The sequence below is a fragment of the Puntigrus tetrazona genome, chromosome 17, assembly GCF_018831695.1.
Source record: "Puntigrus tetrazona isolate hp1 chromosome 17, ASM1883169v1, whole genome shotgun sequence".
In the NCBI taxonomy this organism is placed as follows: domain Eukaryota; kingdom Metazoa; phylum Chordata; class Actinopteri; order Cypriniformes; family Cyprinidae; genus Puntigrus; species Puntigrus tetrazona.
Genome location: NC_056715.1, coordinates 11,051,609 through 11,072,876, shown reverse-complemented (window position 1 = coordinate 11,072,876; position 21,268 = coordinate 11,051,609). Strand labels below are relative to the sequence as shown.

The 21,268-nt window shown below is 38.9% G+C and overlaps 2 protein-coding genes across 4 annotated transcripts in view; both read left to right on the top strand.

The window, feature by feature from the left end:
- Positions 1-395: 395 nt before the first annotated feature.
- Positions 396-10,777, top strand: ehd4 (EH-domain containing 4). The gene is made up of 6 exons (XM_043262263.1): positions 396-794; positions 1,909-2,085; positions 4,008-4,105; positions 6,036-6,448; positions 7,829-7,993; positions 9,575-10,777. The coding sequence occupies exons 1-6, from the start codon at positions 565-567 to the stop codon at positions 10,130-10,132; spliced, it is 1,641 nt and encodes a 546-aa protein (XP_043118198.1). The 5' UTR covers positions 396-564; the 3' UTR covers positions 10,133-10,777.
- Positions 10,778-12,970: 2,193 nt separating this feature from the next.
- sptbn5 (spectrin, beta, non-erythrocytic 5) overlaps positions 12,971-21,268 on the top strand; it is a 28,845-nt gene continuing 20,547 nt past the window's right edge. For 2 of the 3 annotated variants that reach the window (XM_043263373.1, XM_043263372.1), the window contains exons 1-12: positions 12,971-13,108; positions 13,819-13,960; positions 15,610-15,777; positions 15,911-16,027; positions 16,114-16,271; positions 16,353-16,581; positions 18,867-19,501; positions 19,745-19,883; positions 19,975-20,198; positions 20,332-20,485; positions 20,714-20,914; positions 21,039-21,245. In XM_043263373.1, coding sequence (XP_043119308.1) covers positions 13,838-13,960; positions 15,610-15,777; positions 15,911-16,027; positions 16,114-16,271; positions 16,353-16,581; positions 18,867-19,501; positions 19,745-19,883; positions 19,975-20,198; positions 20,332-20,485; positions 20,714-20,914; positions 21,039-21,245 — 2,355 coding nt within the window. In that variant the 5' untranslated portion in view covers positions 12,971-13,108; positions 13,819-13,837. Of the gene's footprint in view, positions 13,109-13,818; positions 13,961-15,609; positions 15,778-15,910; positions 16,028-16,113; positions 16,272-16,352; positions 16,582-18,575; positions 18,681-18,866; positions 19,502-19,744; positions 19,884-19,974; positions 20,199-20,331; positions 20,486-20,713; positions 20,915-21,038; positions 21,246-21,268 lie in introns of those variants that run through there. The other variant, XM_043263374.1, reaches the window with a different exon arrangement.

Genomic DNA, 21,268 nt, shown 5'->3' with positions numbered 1-21,268 from the left:
TTGCTCTCCGTGAAACAACAATTACACAGCACATACGGCGGATGTACACGAAACGCATGCACTGTTTATCTGCGTTGTCAAATTGTTTTAAATGCTTCCTTAAAATATCATTCTGCGCTTTTTTCCAAACAATTTAAATTCGGCTTATATTATGTACTGCGGGAAGACGTTGAGAAAGCATATCATTTCTCAACTTGCGGATTTTGGTTTTCTCCGCGTGAGCAAATTTGTTCCTACCCGAAAAGTCCTCTCAGTCGGCGGCCGGGTCCACTCCGCCCTCGGCAGCGTCCCGCGCGTCACTGCGCTCATGAATATTCACACCCGCGTCACGAGGGACGCAGCGTCACATAAAAGGATACAGGTGAGGTCACGGAGACGCACAGCTGGACCGTCCGCGCACAGGACCCTAGACCGGGCAGTATCAATACTAAAACAGATAAAGAAGAAAACAGTAACAATAATAAAAAACAACAACAACACTGGGGCAGTTTTAAATTCCTCCTATTTAAAAAAAGGGAACTGAGGCTGCATCACGCATAAAAGAGCTCCGCGCGCAACGGCAACATGTTCACTTGGGTAAACAAGGAACAGGGTGGAAGGAACAAGGAGGGAGACATGTTTCAAACAGTGACCGAAGGACTTCAGAGTCTTTACACTAAAAAACTTCTGCCTTTGGAGGAGACCTACCTCTTCCACGACTTCCACTCACCGGCGCTGGAGGAGGCGGACTTCCAGAGCAAGCCTATGGTCCTTCTGGTCGGACAGTATTCCACGGGAAAGACCACTTTCATCAGGTAATGCCTTTGACAGATCACCGAAACACCGAGTAGTATACTTTTCTGGCGGTGTTCCTAATTTAAATGAATTGTAATATCTACTAAGTCAAGAAACGCATTGCAATATTATTATAGCAATATTAGCTACAAGTATATTTATTAAGGGTTTATTTTTATTTTAGTTTTTTAGTTTTTAGCTTCATTTCTCAAAGAGCATGTACACGTGTGAAGCTCAGTACAGTCAGCTCTTTGTGGTTGCGGCAAACCCATGGCAAGGGGGTGTGTAAAAACAGCTCATGCCAGCTCACACGATCCATTCATCTGTGAAGAGATGCAGACGGCTGGAGAGTATGCAAACAACTCATAAAAGCATCCTTATTCTTTTTTATTGGCTTTTCACTGTAGATCAATAGCATTTGGCTTTGATGTCTGAGCTGTTGCTCATGGGGTCTCTGAATGAATGAGAAAACCCAATCGGTCTGCATCATGTTGAACTCCCATTACCAAACCAGCCATTTATCATGTAAAACCAAATGATGGATATTTAAGGATGTTTAAAAACTGTATTGGAATCGAGCGAATAACATGTTGCTAAGTATATGAGTATATGACCACTCCTGTTTAAATAGTTTTTTTCACCTCCCCTCGTAAAATGGTTCTCATCTCTCTTAATTTACACATTTGAACAAAAGAGTAGTTCAGCCGTATTCAACAGCGAATGCAGTGTGATTCATAGTTCCCTTGTGTTATTGTTGGATTTTAATTACAAGCCGCGTGTGTTTCTTCGCTTGGAAACCTTTGACACTTTCTCATCCTCTGGCAGGATGTGGTAGGGATTTCTGCTATTGCTAGGGAGTTACAGGAAGAGTGAGACTGATGAATAGGTCTGTTTTCACATTCTAGCATTCGTTGAAGGGTTAAGTGCCACCGTGTAGCTTTGATCCTTGATCAGCTTGGATGTTTGTCTCAACCTAAAGGCTACCGGGTAGCATTATAAATCGCTGCAGCATTTGTCCTATTCGTTTTTATGCTCAACCGACCATGACATTTTATTGCTAGCATGTGCTGTCACATGACCATTCCACTCCAGTTGACTAAGCACTGGTTTGTTAATACCTTCTCTCTCATGCAGGTATCTTCTGGAGCAGGATTTTCCAGGAATGCGAATTGGCCCTGAACCAACGACGGATGGATTCATAGCTGTGATGTACAATGAGAACGAGGGGATTGTTCCTGGAAATGCCTTGGTTGTGGACCCCAAGAAACCCTTTCGCAAACTTAATGCATTTGGAAATGCCTTCTTAAATAGGTAAATATCAAGAGCCGGATCCCTACTTTTTAGATTTGAGCTTCAATAGTTATAATGAGTCTCTTTAACTCTTGAAACTGTCATTAATCTCCGAAATTCAAATTACAATATTTTTTTAATGAAAACTGAGTAATTTCTGTCCTTTTACTGAAAGCCCTTATAAAACATTCATTTTGACATTTAAAAAAAAATGAGATTGTAAAAGTAATATATATGAATCAATAGATTTATTCACAGTCATTGTGAATTTCATTTGCATGAAGTTTGATCTGGACGATGAAACAAGTGCATTTGAGCTTTCCTTTTACCCGTTTTTGGGAGAAATAACCCTCCGACACATTCTGAGGAAGTTAAATGGAGCTGAATCAATTGCTAACACCATATTCCAGTGTTTAGTCAAGCTTGTGCCAGGAGAGTAGTTGTTAGACATCATGTCATGCAGCAGGGAATTCTAGGATGTGGGCATTACATTCAGATGTTCTTCTTGCCCAGGCCGTTGCCAAAACAAGGATTTTCCATTATCTTACTCTGCCAGTGGAAGGGATATGGAAAACTGTCCGGAATGGCCTAAGCACAGTTTAAGGTTTATACTATTAAGACCATGCCTTCACAGCATGTGTTATGTGAAAATGCCTTGCAGTTGACATTTTTACACATTTAACAGGTTAAGATGCTTTTCTACCCATGTCATTCTGCTGCTTATTCATTTCCTTTCATCCCACGCAGCCTGCTTTTCTATTACAGGCAAATATTTTCTCAAAAAACTGTGCAAAGGGGCTTGGTCACTTCTCCTTTTAGGTAACTATAACTGTTGCATGAGCTTCCACGAGTTTTAATGTTTAATTTTAGTACCTAGACAGTTAGACAAAGGGTTTTTTTTCCTGTTTGCTGGATATTTATGTGGAGAGGAAATTGGTAAGTACTTCTTTGACAGTCAACACTATAGAGGTCAAAGGCACACTTGACAGACAACATGTCCTCTCCTCCAAAGGAACCTCAAAAACAATGCACTTTGTTTCCTGTGGACCTCGTTGTGCGTCATGTGATGGCACGATTGGGTACAGCAGTTTCTTTTTACTTATTCTCTCTTCGCTCGTTTCTGGATAAAATGCATGTGTAATTTGCTTGAAAATGAAACTTGGTCGAATGCTTCTTCCTCTGTTTCAGTGTGTCCTTCTGCTTTGCAGCTGACAGGTGATGTTGGCTTACCGATGTTGCAATTTCCTCTAAGGTTTTATTCGCTTGAGACAGTGTTGCAGTCTTAACATTGCCATAATATTTCCTCACATGGAGATTAAATAATAGTTTTATAAACATTATGAATGTATTGTATATTTGTTGAATGTCTAAACCATTTCCCCAAGGTTGTGAAGTAATTTATTACTGTCCAGTAGTTCATCCACTTCAATCAACATGTTTAAAACCCCCATTAATACTTATTTGTAGTCTTTGGCCTTTACAGCATTGTCTTCTTCAATTGTTTTTTTGTTTAGGTTTATTTCTTTTCTCTGTAAAGTCTGTTAATATGTTGTTGCACTGACTGTTATTAACATTTTATGAGCAAAAAAGGTCCACTGTTATTGATTTAACAATGCATGAAGCACAGCTTCTGTGAAAGTTTGCGGGGCAATGGTAAATGTGCCCACATTTTATTTTAGTAAGCTATTGTTTAATCTAAAGTTAAATATATATCACATTAGTCTCCTTTTGTTTTTATAAAATGGATTATTTGCGTATTTTATTATCCTATAGTTTATTATTTGTGTCGAGCTGTATATTTAAAAAACATTTAAAAAGAAAATGCGTCTCAGCTGTTGTATCTTCCCATGACTCGGATCAAGTCAACCGCCAAATGTAGTGATACTACTAGGATTTCCGGTGATAACTGTGAGGTGATGAACTCTCTCCATCTGTCTCACCAGGTTCATCTGCTCACAAATGCCCAACCAAGTTCTGCAAAGCATTAGCATCATTGACACGCCAGGGATCTTGTCTGGTGAGAAGCAGCGCATAAGCAGAGGTTAGTGGCTGCAGTGAGTGTTTACTGTACAGGAGATTGTTCACGCTAGTCTTTGTAGTATTGTGTGACAAACAAAGACCAGGCTCTGTCACATGGCCACACATGTAATGGGATACCAAATGACAAACTAGACGCCATCAAATATACCTGATTCTTCTTTGACAGTTCTCAAATGCACCTTCAAAGATGCTTTGTCAAGGTAATACTAATTACAATTGGATGCTCAGTGAAGGGAAGATAATGTCATGAGCAAAACAATGTGAACTGTGCTGTTTAGCCTAGGCAGAAATCTCCGTGGCCATTGAAAATAGATTTGGTTTGATGCATTAGAGCAGACAGGCTGGTTCACTCCCTGGAGGACTGAAGCTCATGTTCCCAGTATAAGGAACAATCATAATGCTGTAGTCATTAGTTTTCTTTTTAGTCACCAGATCTGGTCTGTTTCATTGTAAATTTCCTCTGTCATTTCCGTCCCTGTCTCCCAGTACATAGCACCAGCAGACACGCTGGAAACCCTGATGAAGTCAGCATTTCTCACTTTCTTTCCTCATTTTAATGCAAGAGTTTAGCTTGCCAAATGCACTTCAGGGTTTATGTCTGTCACGGTGTGGTGAGGGAATAAACGCACAAAGATGATAAATCACAATAAACAGTCTTTTTTAATTATCCACAACAAGGATAGCGCACACACATACATAGGCAGGACCGGACGAAGTAACACTGAACTCCGCCATGAAGGATAACAGTGTACATGGGCGTTCCACATCTGTTCCTGCTTTAGCTCCACTCAGCTGAGGTTGCATTCCTGTAACATTAGCATCTCAGACACATCTCACAATGCATCATTAAGCTTATGCATTTATCACTTTTCATGTTTAATATGACTTCGAATTTTTCTAAATTTGATATCTACAAAATTTTACACCCAGGAATTTGTGTTGCGCCTGCTTTTATATCTTTCCAGTTTCTAAATTTTATAAATGAGTGCAGCACATTTATATTTAGGCTGCTCTTTATAAGAGTCATGTAATATTTATGGGAAATAATGCTAGCAATTTGAAAATGGTGTGGCATGCAGAAACCATCTAACCATTTTTCAACAATTTTAAATAGTATATTGATTTTTATAATTATAACGCATGAAGTTTGGACTGTTTGTATCACACTACAGGATTAATTAAATTGAACTATTACTATTATTGAAATTATAACTATGTATAGGATGTAAAATTTAACCAAAATTTTTGTTAGAATGAAAAGTTAATTTCCTTTACATAGCTGCCTTGCATGGAACAGCATTGATGGTTCCCACACTCTAAGCGCTGAGCTCCTCCTTTGTAAAATCTTGGCAGAGATTTTTGCAAAAATGTTTTTAGCAATGTGTAATCCATGCCATTGTTGTTGGAACAGTGTAATTTCCTCATGACTGTAGGGTGGTTGGCTAAGCTGGATCTCATTGCTTTAAACTCTGAATTTGCGCTGGTTTGTAATGAGCTATATGTGAATGAGGGCTGAAGTGGTGTCCCTGTCTCTGTGAAGCTCTCATGGTCATGACAGATCAGTGACCTGTGCACAATGCTTGAAAGCTGATCTTTATGTCCTTCTTTCTTTCTATACCCGTTTCGTCCAGCTACAGAAAGAAAGGTGTACCCATTCTTTATACATGAAGGACAGTTGTGAAATACTGATTTTTAAAAAAAATTGCGTGTAATGTTTGCACAGTGAGTGTTTTGAAAATTAAATTTGTTCTTCAATTTGTATTTAATTCCTATTTTATATAAATTTTTTTATTCAAGTATGTTGTTTCATAAGGTTTATTTTTATATGTTATATTATGTCTGTTTGTTTATTATTACTGTATATATTGTATTAGGGTTTCACAAACCTGATGTGCATTTTAATTCCTTATATTGACATATTTCCCCCACAGGCTACGATTTCTCAGAGGTTTTGCGCTGGTTTGGAGAACGAGTGGACCGTATCATTCTCCTCTTTGATGCCCATAAGCTAGACATATCTGATGAGTTTTCTGAAGCAATCAAAGCCTTCCGGGGGCAGGATGACAAAATCCGTGTGGTACTGAACAAGGCTGATCAGGTGGACACTCAGCAGCTGATGCGGGTTTATGGTGCGCTGATGTGGTCGCTGGGGAAGGTCATCAATACTCCAGAGGTGGTGAGGGTCTATCTTGGCTCTTTTTGGGCCAAACCTCTCCAAAATGCAGAAAACCGGCGTCTGTTTGAAGCTGAAACACAAGATCTCTTCAGAGACATCCAGAGTTTGCCTCGCAATGCTGCCCTGCGTAAGCTGAATGACCTCATCAAAAGAGCACGGCTTGCCAAGGTAAGGGTTTTAACGTCACAACTTAACAGTCCACTTACAAATGCAATTCGGGCTTTAAAAAATGTATTTAGTGTCATTTATGTCAAATTTAAATGCATAAATGGCGTATATTATGCATGTGATATAATTTTATTACATTGGAATATTTGTATTACTTTTGTTAAAGTTAGTTAATTATAATGTTTCATGTTCATACATATTAGATATATATGTTTTTTTTGTGTTCATGTATTTATATTATTTGTAAATAATAATTATTCATTATTATGAGGTATAACAATTCTTAATACCTTGCCGCTTGTCAAACTTTCCAGCATCGCTGCTCATTGTCCGTTATTTTGTCTTGTGTCTGACCTTAGTTCAACCACTATTGTTTTTGGCCGAGTACACTGTATGAACTTACTCACTGTACCACATGAGCCTCATTCAACACAACCTGGTTGTGCCTTAACACTTAAATATAAACAATTCACTCATGGAACCATGACAGAAAGTGTGTCTTATCTCTTCCGCAATATTTTCCAAACATGTCCAGCAAACAGGAATCATGTAGCCCTGCGCAAGCCTTCCTATAATGGTAAAGCCATGTGAGGCAGTTAAATGCCTTCTCCATCTCCTGGAAAAGCCCAGAAAAGTCCCTTTCCGTGGTACAAAGGAATGTGTGTAACGGGCTTAAAGAGAGCACGGCCCTTATTTTTCCTAACCTCTCCACCCCACTTAGTCGTGCCACTCGTCATGTTTACGCTTTTCCTGTCCACCTCAAGCCGCCAGTTATTCTTGAAAGGAATAAACATGGCTTAAAAGGGAAAAGCCCAGCCTTAATTTGGATCTCTGGTGGTGTACTTCCTCTATATTGAGGAAGAGGTTTGTGTAAATACAGGCGCTTCTGAATGTTTCTTTGGCAAAGGCATTTCCAAGGTGTAAACATACAGACGGTGTTTGATTATGTAACCGACCTAGAGTAACAGGAGATACATGTCATGTGAGAAAAACTGTCTATAGTAATAGTGATACTGATCTGTGTTTATTTTACTGTTACATAAAAATCACAATGCATTGTAATATAATTAGAGGTTTCAAATTACTTTAATTGGGTTGTAACTTTTAGTCATTCTTTTTAAACATCATTTTTTACTTTAAACTTATGCTGTATGTCATAAATTAGACTTTGTTTTAAATAAATAGGAGCTCTTGTCATTAGGCTACATCTTTCAAAATAGTCTTTTAATGTTAGGTCAGTGTAACTTTAATCTAATAAAATAATGTAAAAAAATATATATATGTTAAATGTAGACTGATATTTCCAGTATACATTATTCCATAAGCACGTTCACCATATCTTCTCATGAATTTACTGATAATATGCTGTGTGTGTTATAGGTGCATGCTTACATCATCAGCTACTTGAAGAAGGAAATGCCTTCCCTGTTTGGAAAAGAGAAGAAAAAGGAGGAGCTGATTGCCCACCTGCCTGAGATCTATCAGATTCTGCAGAGAGAGCACCACATCTCACCTGGAGATTTCCCTAATGTCATTAAAATGCAGGTGAGACTCGGCCTGTGTCTGTCAATCATCTGTAAATATTAAATGTTATACTGTGACTCCTACATATGTTTACAAACTAAACAAAAGTAACCAGGATGTGTGTTTTATTTAGAGAAACACTAGCTGTTCCTGCATTAATAAAAGTTCCAACAACCGCTGGTTATTAGATTATGTTAAGTAATGGTGCAGATGAATGAGGATTGCAGTCTGTGGATGTGAGGACTGTTTGTTTTGTACAGTGTGTTAGCTCTGTGGTTGAGTTCCTGCTAGAGTCCCAGCCCTGCGATTGTCTGAGGACTTTCACTTTTTTTTGGTCTTGCCTGAGGATGTTTACCCAGTATGACTCTCTAGGCCCACATCAAAAAATGCATTATAGTATATGTGAAAATAAGAGTCCAGTCAAGCACTGTAATGCGGTTTCACATTACTTTACAGAGATTAATGGAGATACCTTTCACATTCGGGTCTTTCACATTTACTTAATGCCCAGTGAAAACACAACAGGGTCATTTTGTGTCAACTCAACCACTGAACACACACAGCCAAAATATAAAATATCACAAATTACTATTTACAGAGTAATCCATCCAATTTTTTTTTTTGTAGAAGGGGACAGTTTTCTTCTGAGATTCAAAGACAGATTGCAGGGGGAATGATTAGCAGCATAATGTTATTTTTACGCAGAAATTGGTAGGTCTGTTAGAAAAATTCCTCTGCATACTGAAGATACTTTTGTTTTGATACAGGGAAACAAGATACATTTCTAGTTTCAACATTATTTGTTCTTTAGACATTCCTCTTTAGAAATAAAGTATTATTTGTATGCGAAGTGACGCTCATTTGGCTTTTGACCACTGAAAAGGCATTCTGGAGCCATATTGTGATTCCAGTATCTCTGGGAATGAACCAAATGGAGCATTAAAAAGGAAGATGCCAAAATGAAAGTTTGTTTGAGACCTAAAATCTAAAAAGGCATCAAGAACTCCTCTTGAGATACAGGCATGCATACTTTAGAGAATAAAAGTGATCACCACTGGCATACAATGCAACAAGATTGCAGAAGTCAACAGATTTTACTAACAGAGCTATTAATCTTTGTAAAAATAACAATGATGCTTCCATCTTTCTAAATAATTCATAATTTTGCTTTAAATCTCAGGTGAAAATTGAAATTTGGTTGGTTTGATTTGGAATGATCCAGCAGTCATTACCAATGATAACATTGCTAATTATTGACTGCACATATGCTCTCAGTGAACTTTCCAAGCAGACAGCTTCCAGGCAGCACTTGAAAGATAAAGGCCATGCTCTAAATAGACTGTAGACGACATTGATTCACTCCAGAATTAGACTCATATCACTGAAATAACAACTTCAGTACTTGGATGCCTCATTTGTTTAGGCCTTACTTTATAAATCAATGTTTTGGTCATGATCTTTAAACACATTCTAAAAAATGATAATGAATAATGAAACAAAAAAGTCCCTGTGTGTTTCAGTTGTTTATGCTATATTATCACAGACCCCTTTAATTTGACATTAAAATGTCTCCTTCTGTCACTCACATCTGCTAACATGCAGGAGCAACTGCAACACTACGACTTCAGCAGGTTCCCTTCTTTGAAGGTGAAGTTGATTGAATCTGTGGACAGAATGTTGTCCACCAAGATCTCAAGTCTGATGAACATGATCCGAGAGGAAGAAAGTAAACAGCCTCCTCAGATGGTAATGGGTGGAGCCTTTGAGGACTCATCAGATGGACCTTTTGGCCACGGTTATGGCGAGGGTATCAGTGCAGGGGCTGATACTGAGGACTGGATCGTGAGTCGTGACAAACATCGCTACGACGAAATCTTCTACACGTTGATGCCTATCAATGGGAAAGTAACTGGCATCAATGCCAAGAAGGAGATGATGAATTCTCGTCTGCCCAACACTGTACTAGGGAAGATCTGGAAGCTGGCAGACTGTGATAAGGATGGCATGCTGGATGATGAAGAATTCGCTCTGGCTCAACATCTTATTAAAGTCAAATTGGAGGGATTTGAGCTTCCTACAGAGCTACCAAATCATCTAGTGCCTCCATCGCACAGGAAGAACCCCACTGCAGACATCTTGTACAACCACCAGGAAGATTGATCATCATATCTATATATTTATCAGCCAGCTGCTAGCACAAAGTGGCCTTTGAATATTGAAGCCTGTCTTCACTGAAAGGGATGAAGCTTTATTGGTTAAGCCCTTTTTCATCAACATACGTGTGACTTTCACATGCCCAAGATTAAGTGTGTTTGAATATACGTGCACTAAATCCGTGTTAAAGAACAAAAAATTTTTTTAAGAAATACATATTACAATTACAGCCCATGTAATTGATTACTTCTAAATTTTGAGCCTGACCTTGTGTTATTTTACTATGTGCTTGCAGACTGTGAAAATGGCAGTGCAGTTGTAGATCATTTTATTCAGTGCTTTGAATGTTATATTACATTTCATATTAAATAACAATTTCTGTTAAGTATGCATAACAGCTGCCAAAAATAATACACATACGTGTCGCACTATCACAAAAGCACTGACAGAGGCATTCATTTATTCATTTCACTCATTCTGACAGTGTGGATATCAAATTAATTTTCAAACACAATATAGTCATTTCTATGAATGTACACTTTTCATATGAAATACATCATAATACCGAAATTAGATATATGTGAGCTATTTGTGGGTAAGTTGAAAGTAATTCAGTGTTTTATGATGCAATTAAAATTATGTACAATACTACATACACTTTTCTTACACTGGTTGTTACATTTTTTGGGGGATTGAATTATTTAACATTAATTAAATGTACAAATGTAAAGCAACATTATTCACCTTTTTCCTGAATGCAGAAGTAAGCCTATGGGTGAGACTTCCAGTTCATTAGGGCATATAGGTCTATAACGAGGAGAATAACAATGGTAAAACTGTTTGCACTACAAACCAATGTTCATAAATAAGATGCATTAATATAACACGACCAATTTTCAATATCAAGCAGCAAAACAAACTGTTTTGTACAGCTACATAAAGGCTGAACGCGGCTGGGTACCAGAAGCTATACCCATACATTTTATAAAGGGCGGCCCTCTTTTTACATCAGGAAAAAGGTGGATACTGACCAGCACTGAGTTTTTGCCAAAGTTTTTTGTTGTGTATAATATTTGTCTTACACTGACTATGATGTGAAGAGTTATAGTTGTTTGTTGCAGCAAGCATTAAGAAATGTGAAACATCTACATTTTACACAAAAAACATACATTTTACGAAAATATTTTACAGTTTCAGTATTCATGAGTGTTCCAGTACCACGCTTCCTTACTTTTTTGAGATTATCGGCCTGGAGAGATCCAGGCTGCTAACTCTGTTCTCTGCCTTCTAATTTAAAATATCTTTTATTAAAAAAATGTGTGTGTGTGTGTGTGTGTGTGTGTGTGTGTGTGTGTGTGTGTGTGTGTGTGTGTGTGTGTGTGTGTGTATATATATATATATATATATATATATATATATATATATATATATATATGATATATTTTATATATATAAAGTGTCCATGGGAAAAGTGTCCAAATAAAAGGGGATCTGGTGTCACAAAGTAAGGTTGAGGCCGTGTTCCAGGGGAAGGGTCCAGGTAAGGGGCGAAGTCCGGCGTCGCACGCGCTCCCCTTTTTCTGGCCCGGGCGCGAGGGGCGGCGGCTTCACATGAGCTGTGTGCTCACAGCCTGGACTACGGAGGTCCCACGACGCGCTTCTCGGATATCCATCACGCACCCTTCCTGGATGACGGTAATGTGCCTCGTCACACGCCGCGCCAGACCTGTATACCACGCCCCTCCTCTCGAACACACCCACTCCCGTCGGGAGCCTGGTGAAGGGCGGCGAATAAAGGACGGGGTGATGGTGACAATACACCGACTCGTCACATTCCCTCCCCCAAGCGTCAACCCCGTCAGGCGGTCGCCGCCCACGCAGGAGTGCTACCTTCCTCAACCAGGCTCCAGCAGTCGGAGTGGGCGGGGCAGGGATTCCTCTCCTGGCAACTCCTCTCGCACCGGGACAGAGAAACCGGGAATTAGTCGGAATGCACACACTAATAAGCAAGCGTCACCCTTCCTGGGGCTGAATGGCAACTCCTCGCACTTTTGGGACAGAGAAATAACCAGCCACCGGGCAAATGACCATAAGCGTCACTCACTTACCCTTCCTGGTGGCTGGGAGCGAGTCTCCGTTGTTCCTCCATCCCGGCATGGGTACCAGCGAGAGGGGATGACGTCATCAGATGTCGCCCAACGGTGCCGTCTAAGCTCCGCCTTGCCCGCAACCACTACGGGAGGAGCCAGCGACAGACACAGTGTACATTTTAACTAATACACAGAGATTGTTTCTGTCAGCTCAGAGATGAATTACATGAACTAGACTGTTATTATTTGACACGAGGCCAACTCTTAAGGCTTTAAACATGAAAAAGCATTGTGTTTATGTGCAGGTGAAGTTAAGATTACTGTAGTACATTCATATAGTTGTATAATGGTGCTTCCTATACTTTAAAAAGCCTTTGACATATATAAAACCTTCAATCTTCTGTTAATATGTAATTTGCTAATTTTATGTGCCTTTTTAAATGAAAAGGGAATGTAATAAATGTTTCTATTTCAAATTAAAAAGTTTCTTCAAAACTTTATTTTGAAATACGCAATCATAAAAAACTTGAACATACACTAAATCTTTTTTTGAATGACAGTCATTTCAGTTGTTTCATCCCCAAATCAATTAGCATACAACTGGCATGGCTGTTCCCGGATGGGCCTGTAGAGAGGTGTGTGCTGCTGAATTGCATGAAATACTGAATATGACTGCAACCTTTACCCCTCATGTAGCACATGGTCAGGTGAGTGAGAAATACCCTCCCTTTCAGTCCATTACAACAGCTTCAAAGTTCAGTTCAGTTCCTTACCACTGATCAGTCTTAAAGAGGATTTATCGGATTATGTTCAAATCATGAATTTTTGCCTATGATGAAAGTCTGTGATTAGCCCTGACTGTGCTTAAGTGCTGAAAACAAACCTTGAGAAGGTAAGTGAATTCAAAATCTGCTTTCTGCACATCACAGTCCGACCAAAAAAAAGTAATACTTTTTGCATTTTGTGTTTCAAATCAATGTACGATATACAAATGGCAACATTTAAAAAAAAAAAAACAGTTATGCAAAAATGAAATGACGTTTGTCTACAGAGATTTGTACTTTTACAGTTTATTTTTCAGATTTGTTTTAAACTAGATTAAACGTATATATTTTACTGAATTATAAATAAAAAGTATAATATCTGAAAAGTATTAAGACATGTAAAGTTGGCCAGTTTGCTAAGTAATATTTTATCCCAGCATATTCAATTTATCACCTCATTTAGAAATGCTAGGTATTTTTATGATCCTTCTAAATATGTCTGTAAAGTCAGGTTTGAAGTACATAATTACACTGTCAGCAGGAGAGGCATGATTGCACTCATGCTTTCACTTCCTCAAACATAAGAGAACAAAGTTGATTTATAAACTGAAAATTGCATATCTTTAGTCATATTTAACTTTCACAATGACATTTCTTTGGTATTATCCTCTTTTGTTTTAACTTTCTGAAAAGAGCTCAAAAATCTAAATGTAGACTCACCAATCATGTGTAGGGCTTAATGTTTAAACTCACTGTGGGCAGCTATTTATTGTAAATGAACAATCTGTGGTGTCTGTTTCTTGTATCATTCAAAGATGCATTTTTCATGTGTTTTCAGGGACTAACACAGTCAGGAGATGTTTAAAAAGGGAGATGGCGAGGAGTCGGATGGCCGATTCAGAGAGCTTCAGGAGCAGCGGATGACGGTGCAGAAGAAGACCTACACAAAATGGATGAACAGTGTCTTCTCAAAGAACGGGGTACGAATAAGTCCGTCCAAAGCCTTCCTGAATCTCAGTGCTAGTTCAGTCAAGAAAATCAACAACCGGAGACCAACAACACCTATACTATGCTTACATTTCAAATGTGTCATGATCAAGCTTCTTCCTATAGTGTAACTCTCTTGCTATGACTATCCTTCTATAAAAATATAAATAATCCACTTCCTTTAATCAGTCATATCTGCTGGCGGCACAGCAATTCGATTACACAAAAATTCATGATTAACAAGATACCACAATAAGTTTTTTCATATCTGGTATAATATAACGTTACTAATCCTGACTCCAGTCTTGTGACTTACTTTAGTTTACGATATGCTCACTCCAGCATGATTACCTCTAGGTGTGAACCCTTGAACCCAGTTAAGTTAAATAATTATTTTATCATTGTCCATTACATTACCATCTATGTCTGTTACATACTTGTCTCAAAATAAATGTACAGTTCGCTTAATTGCTTGATTAATCAAGTTAGCCCACTGTTTTCTATATATACTCAATAATGATGAACGTGGCAGGTAGACATAAAGGAGGACTCAATAGTTAATTTTTGTACACTGTTATGCAAACCTTTTGTTTTTCAGTACAGCGGAGGGAATAACAATGATGATTAACCTTGTATTACCTCAGCATCATTAATATTAGATTTAGGAAGGAAATAGTACCGCCTTGACTGTCATCACATAATATTTTTATACCTGATATTCCACTGTGTATGTCTTCGCTTTGAGTGTTATAATTAACTGTGGTTAGATATTACCTCTTCTTGTACTTACTGCCATTGTTGTGTGAACCAACTGAGAGACTTAACTTACATAATAAACACTAACAGCAGGAAGAAGTGGTGCTACAACAACCTTCCTCGGCTTGTTAGGGCACACAAATATATTTATAGCTGTATACAGGCAGCTGTCTGAAAGAATGAGATGTGTTTTAAACATTTCCCTTTCCTTTTCCCCTTCCTTAGTTTCTCCTCTGTATTGTTCTGTATCAAACAACACATTTAATATCATGTTTATTATAAAAGGTCAAACTTATCATTAAATGCTTTCTGAGAAAACCTATTCCAGTCTTGCACACGCAACCAGCAGTTACAAGCAAGTTAGCATTTGGCTAAAGATCATCGTTTTTTAAAGCTGCAAAAAAGGTTTGCAGTAATTGCAAGCAGATTTTTTTTATCATTGCTCTTGAGTGATGAACTTCATCTCTGAAGATCCACCAGAGAAGCAGGGTGTGCTCCAATCTCCCTCGATTTATTCCCTGGGTAAGCAGAGACTTTTGAAGGCAGTAAGCAGATCTGTTGAGAGACATCAGATTCCCACAACACATGGATTAGGGAGTGGTTGCAAGTCTCTTGGTTGAAAGTTGAGAGCACGACGTCTTTACTGAGAGGAGTGTGAGTGAGTCACGTCTTAGCGGGTTACAGTGGCCAAACACAATGGTAAAAAAAAGCCAGCTGCTGGTTTCATGCCTAAACTTGTTTGAAATTCTAAAACAAATGCAGTTATAGGATTTTAAGAACATGTATCTCACTACTAAGCAGGTAACATAGCCGATGTCTTCATGATTAGTTTATTGTATAAATTTTGAGTATTGCAATTTTATTTTAATGTGCATTCACTTTAAAGGAAAAGGTTGACTTGACTGACGTATATACTGAACTAAGAACTGGTGTGCATCTCGTGCGACTTTTGGAGCTCATCTCTGGGGAGAAACTTCACACTCCTAGTCGACGCACCCTAAGAGTTCACTGTCTGGAAAACAACAGCATTGCCATTAATTTCCTTAAAACCAAGGTACACTAGAAGAAATACAATATTCAAATATCTGAAATGTACCTACTAAAAAGCATTCTTTTCACAATGCAACATCTGAAATTGCAGAGTAATTTGTAGGACATCCTTTTTCCCTCTGCTCATCTTCCTATAGATCAGAGTAGATCTGATTGGTCCAGAAAATATTGTGGATGGAGACAGAACTCTGATCCTGGGGTTAATTTGGATCATCATTCTCCGCTTCCAGATTGGAGCCATCAATATTGTTGAGGTAAGGCCTTTAGAGAGGCCTCTTTAAATGTCCTAAAAAGCAAAATGTGCACTTATTACTCTGTTTACATCCTATTTTGGTTTCAGGCTGGTGGTGATGCCAGTGGTGCTCAGCGCTCTGCCAAAGAAGCTCTGCTGATATGGTGTCAGCGTAAGACTGCTGGTTACGCCAACGTCAATGTGCAAGACTTCTCAGGCAGCTGGAGAGATGGACTGGCCTTCAATGCTCTTATTCACGCCCATCGGTAGTATTTTCAGTGGATAGCATTCTCTTTTGATAAGGTTTCCACTACTTCAGTCTCAATGTTATGGTAACACTGTTCCAGGCCTGACCTTTTTGACTACAACCGACTACGCCAGGACGATCCAATGAGGAACCTCACCCATGCTTTCATTCTGGCAGAGGATGAGTTTGGTATAATGCAGCTCCTGGATGTGGAAGATGTCATGGTGCCCCATCCCGATGAGAAGTCTATCATGACTTATGTCTCCCTGTATTATCACTACTTTTCCAAAATGAAGCAAGGTCAAACTATCCAGAAGAGGATAGCTAAGGTTAGTTAATTTGTAATTTTAACTGATGTAAAATGCAACGGGAAGCTTTTCTTCTATATTGTGGTGTATATCCAAGTAATATATATATTTATTATTATTATATTAAGAAAAAAGTGTAGAACGAGGGTTTTAGTTGTTGAGGCAGATCCAAATGGAAACTTGTAGTCAGTTGTGAGAAAAGGGCTGTGTTTGTGACACACCAGAGAGATGTCTCAGTTCAGCATGTTTGGATGAATTGTTCTCCATAAGATTAATAACATGCATTTAGAAAATAGATGTGGTGAATTTTCTTTTTTTCAGACTTTAAGGATTTGAATAGACCTTTAACTCTTAATATTAAACTTCAAACGGTATTCAGTTACTTTTCTAAGCAATCAGGCTTATGACTTATAATGGCATTTTATTTAGTTTAAATTAAGTCTGTGTAGAGCAATATTAAATATGTGTTCTGAGTTTGTCACAGAAAATGTGTTTTAACCACCCAGCCGAATCTGAATGAAAAAGCTAGTAAAATAAAATAAATTGATCAAAATATTAGAAAATCCACTGTTGGTGATAAAAATACACGCGCTCATGAAATGGCTGTCTAGTGTCCCAGCAGTGTCACATCAGACTCGCTATTACTGCAACACCATCACAACATTCCTCTCATACCGCTACAACCTGAATAGATGTTCCCTCTAATTGCTTAAATGAATATACACAGGCAGACATGTTTGTTTATATGCATTTACGTGATGAAGGCATATCTAACTAGCAAACTGTAGACTGTATGGTAATGACAGTAACTCTCGATTGACCTGGTGAACCACTGATGCTAATGCGCTCTAGTTAGGCTTATTCGAGATGCATATGACATCAAAATACAACAAGAGTAAAAGCATAAAGAGTCGTTTGCTCTTTAATTAATCTATTGGCACTTTAATGTCATCCACCAATGCATCTTGAACAAGTCTATAGTGGGAGGAGGGCCTATGATCAGTGGCTCCATTGCATCATTAAGACCTTATTTTAGGACCGCCCAAATAATACTAAACACAAAAAGGATGAAAAATTGTTTAAACTCCATAATTCATTACTACATAGTACACAGTCTTTGTAATGTTTTTTCAACAATACATTTCCAACATTTATAAAATGTTTATTAGTAGCAGTAAGTAGTAGCAGTAATTACTGTAGTAAGGCCAAAACAGTTATTATTAGCATAAGATGTGTTTTCGTCAGTATTTTTTCTAGACTGGGCCTTGAGTAGATGTGATTATTATAACAAATAGATATACATTCTTTTTGGACCACTGAGACAATGCAATGTCACATGAGCATGTCCTTATGGCTTTTTCTGGAAATGTTAAGCACTGGCGCACTCTGTTTGTGAAAGTATGAACTGCAGCGACTGTGGCGTTGAATCAGGACTCTAATCTCAAACTCTTTAGGATTAGTGGATTTGACTGTGGGTCAAAAGGAGGAGCCCTGGTCTTAATCAGATCAGTGTAAACTCTAGGCTGTAAATGCTGCTAAACAAGAAAGTTAGTTGCCCGCACTGTAAAGTCAAGAAACAGCTTTTTCGGATAATGCTGACAGTATGGAGGGAAGACATCCTCAGGCACTCTTTGACAACAGGAGGAGTTGATCCAGCAAAGATAAGCTCAGAGGTCAGGCGATGCCATTAACATGCTGGCAGGATACACATGGAGAGAAACAGGGGCGTGAAGTGTCCTGTCCTGAAGTGTCCTGTACTTCCTGTGCAGTGACACTTAACTCAACACCATGTCTACAAGTGTGAATAGAAATAGCAGTATGTGTTGACTGGGTCACAGCTGTGGAGTAGTGTTAGTTGTCACAAAAGTGTATTAAACAATGACAAAGAGATCTTGTGGGACAGATGGATGGATGGGACGGAGATAAGCCCAGCCAGGCTCTGAGATGTCAAGACTCTAAATTTCATTTTTTGGTAAGACTGCCAGCTCTCAGGTGGGATGCTGTTGGGACACTAGATGACAATGGCTTTCAGTGGCTATTTCAGCAGTCAGTGGCTACGATGGCAGAACATGAGACAAACAATTATTGAGCCGGAGAGGAGTCTTCCAGAAATAGGAAAGGTGTGTATTAAGTAGATAGATCTCAGTGTAGCTGCTGAACAAAAACATGCTCCAAAATGTATGTACTTATGTTTTTTTTAAATCATGATGTTGCTTAATGTTTAGTAAAATCTGTGCTTTTGTTAGATAAAATCTCTGTTTCAACATTAGTGCTTTCTAAAATGTATAGTTTATCTCTTCTTGAAGATTGTGGACCTTCTGAAAGAGCTAGATGATATGAAGCGCATGTATGAGAGCATGGTATCTGACTTGCTACGCTGGATCAAGACCAAGGTGATGGAGCTCAATGACCGTTCTTTCCCCAACTCCCTGAGAGAAATGCAACATCTGGTTTCTGCCTTCAAGAAATACCGCACTATCGAAAAGCCTCCTAAGTACCAGGAACGAGGGGCTATGGAGGCCCATCTCTTCCACTTGCGAACCAAGCTAAGAGCAAACAACCAGTGGGACTATATTCCTCCGGAAGGCAAGACCTTGGGGGATATCGAAAGGAACTGGACCTTTCTAGAGCGAGCAGAACACCAGCGAGAGAGGGCCCTCCAGAGTGCACTGATGAGGCTGGAGCAGCTGGAACAGCTGGCCCAGAAGTTTGATCGTAAGGCTACTCTGAGGGAGAGCTACCTGGAGGACACTCTACATCTGATCCAACAACAAGACCTGGGAGGGTTGCAGAGACTGGAGGAGGCTGAGACAGCGGCTCGCAAACTGGAGGCCCTGGGAGCGGATGTGCTGGCTCGTGAACCACGTTTCCGAGCTTTAAGTAAAATGGCTGCTGCTATTGAAAAAGAGAATTATCATAGCAAGGCACAAGTTATTCACAGGTGAGGGGTCAAAGGATAGCAGATAGTTGTCATTTATGGATAAGGGCTATGACTATGTTTGTAATGTCTTCTTATAATGTTGTGGAAAACATGTGCCAAAATTTCCACTAATGCTGCCTCCATAAAATATTATTTCCTGTTTGTTAATTCTTGAGAATGTGAAAGTAAAAAAAGACTATAGACATTAATAGTAGATAATATGTGCTTATTATACATGTTTCAGTACTATCTTGTATGTGACAGGAACATGGATATCATGAACAGATGGAAAGCTTTGCAGCAGCTTCTGCAGCAGCAGAGAGAACATGCTGGAGATGCTGTGAATACATTTGCTGTTCTCAGAGATATTGAGTTAATATCTCTGGACCTAAGGGAATTACAGGTGAACAACTAAAATTTTCTAGATATACATTTATTTTACCACAGACATTACCACTGAGCATTATCATTTGAGCTTAAACCTTCTTTCCTAGGTCCAGGTAGATTCCTCTGACTTAGGAAAACAGCTGCCAGGCGTGGTAGCACTACTGCAAAAGCAGGACTTACTTGACACCCAAATCATCTCACTTGGAGAAACTCTGAATGCCATGAGCAGCAGTGCCTTAAAGGTTAAACACAAAGGTGCCATAAAAGTCGAAAGAGGAGTTAAAGATCTTAACAGCCAGTACAACTCTTTGCTGGTTCTCAACAAGAACAGGTAAACTCTTTAAACAGAGAAACTTTTATTTGTGGAAATATGTAAGACTAAAACTTTGTAAGATTTTAAAATGAGTACACAATGGAAAAAAATATATTGTACAGCAATAATAAGATATTTTTTGTGAAAAAAGGAAAAAAGCTCTGGAGGGACAGCTGAAGCTCTTTGAATTTTTCTATGATTGTGAAGAAGTAGAAGCATGGATCTATGAGAAATGGGTCCTTTTACAGGCAGCATCTTTGGGGAGAGACCTCAGTCAAATTCAGCAAGCCATTCAGAACCATAAGGTATGACGTCATCAGATACTCTAAGATTAAATAAAATTGTAGCGTTGAAGAATTCCCATTACTGCCTACATTCTAGATGTATTTCAAACGGTAAATGCTTATTGATGCTCTTATACTGCTTGCTCTTTTAAGCACTTCTATAAGGGAAGAACAGACTAATGTTGCTTAACCTCAGTGTGACTGGATCAGAGCTGCTAAGATTAGCAAAAATTGCTATGTATGTTGCAGGCTTTGGAGGCAGAGATTCAGTCACAGGAATCACTGTGCTCTGGGGTTTTATCAAGAGGCCAAGAGCTGTGCAGGGGCAGACACCCCAATGAGAGAGACATTCAAAAGTGGATTCGGACTCTTCAAAAACAATGGCAGCAGCTTAAAGAACAAGTCACCATCCGCAAAAACAGGCTGCATGGAGCCAATGTCATCAAGCAGGTACAAACCAAGCGTAGCTATGTATAGGTTCACCATGAGTGGAAAGTGAGAAGTTATGATTCAATGGATCAAGCAGTGGTTGGCATAAAAATTTGTTCTAAATGCCATTCCTTCTTTCCCTTAGTATTTTGCAGACGTTACCGAAGCCAGCTCGTGGCTTGATGACCGCAAACCACTTCTAATTGATGAGGATTATGGAAAGGATGAGGCCAGCACTACTGCTCTCCTCCAGCGTCACCAAAGACTGGAGAAAGAAATGGAAGCATATGTCTCAGAAGTTAAACGGTTGGGCGAGCAGGCCAAGAGTGCTGCCCAGCTTGCTCCTCTTACTGTGAGTCACAACCAAAATAACCC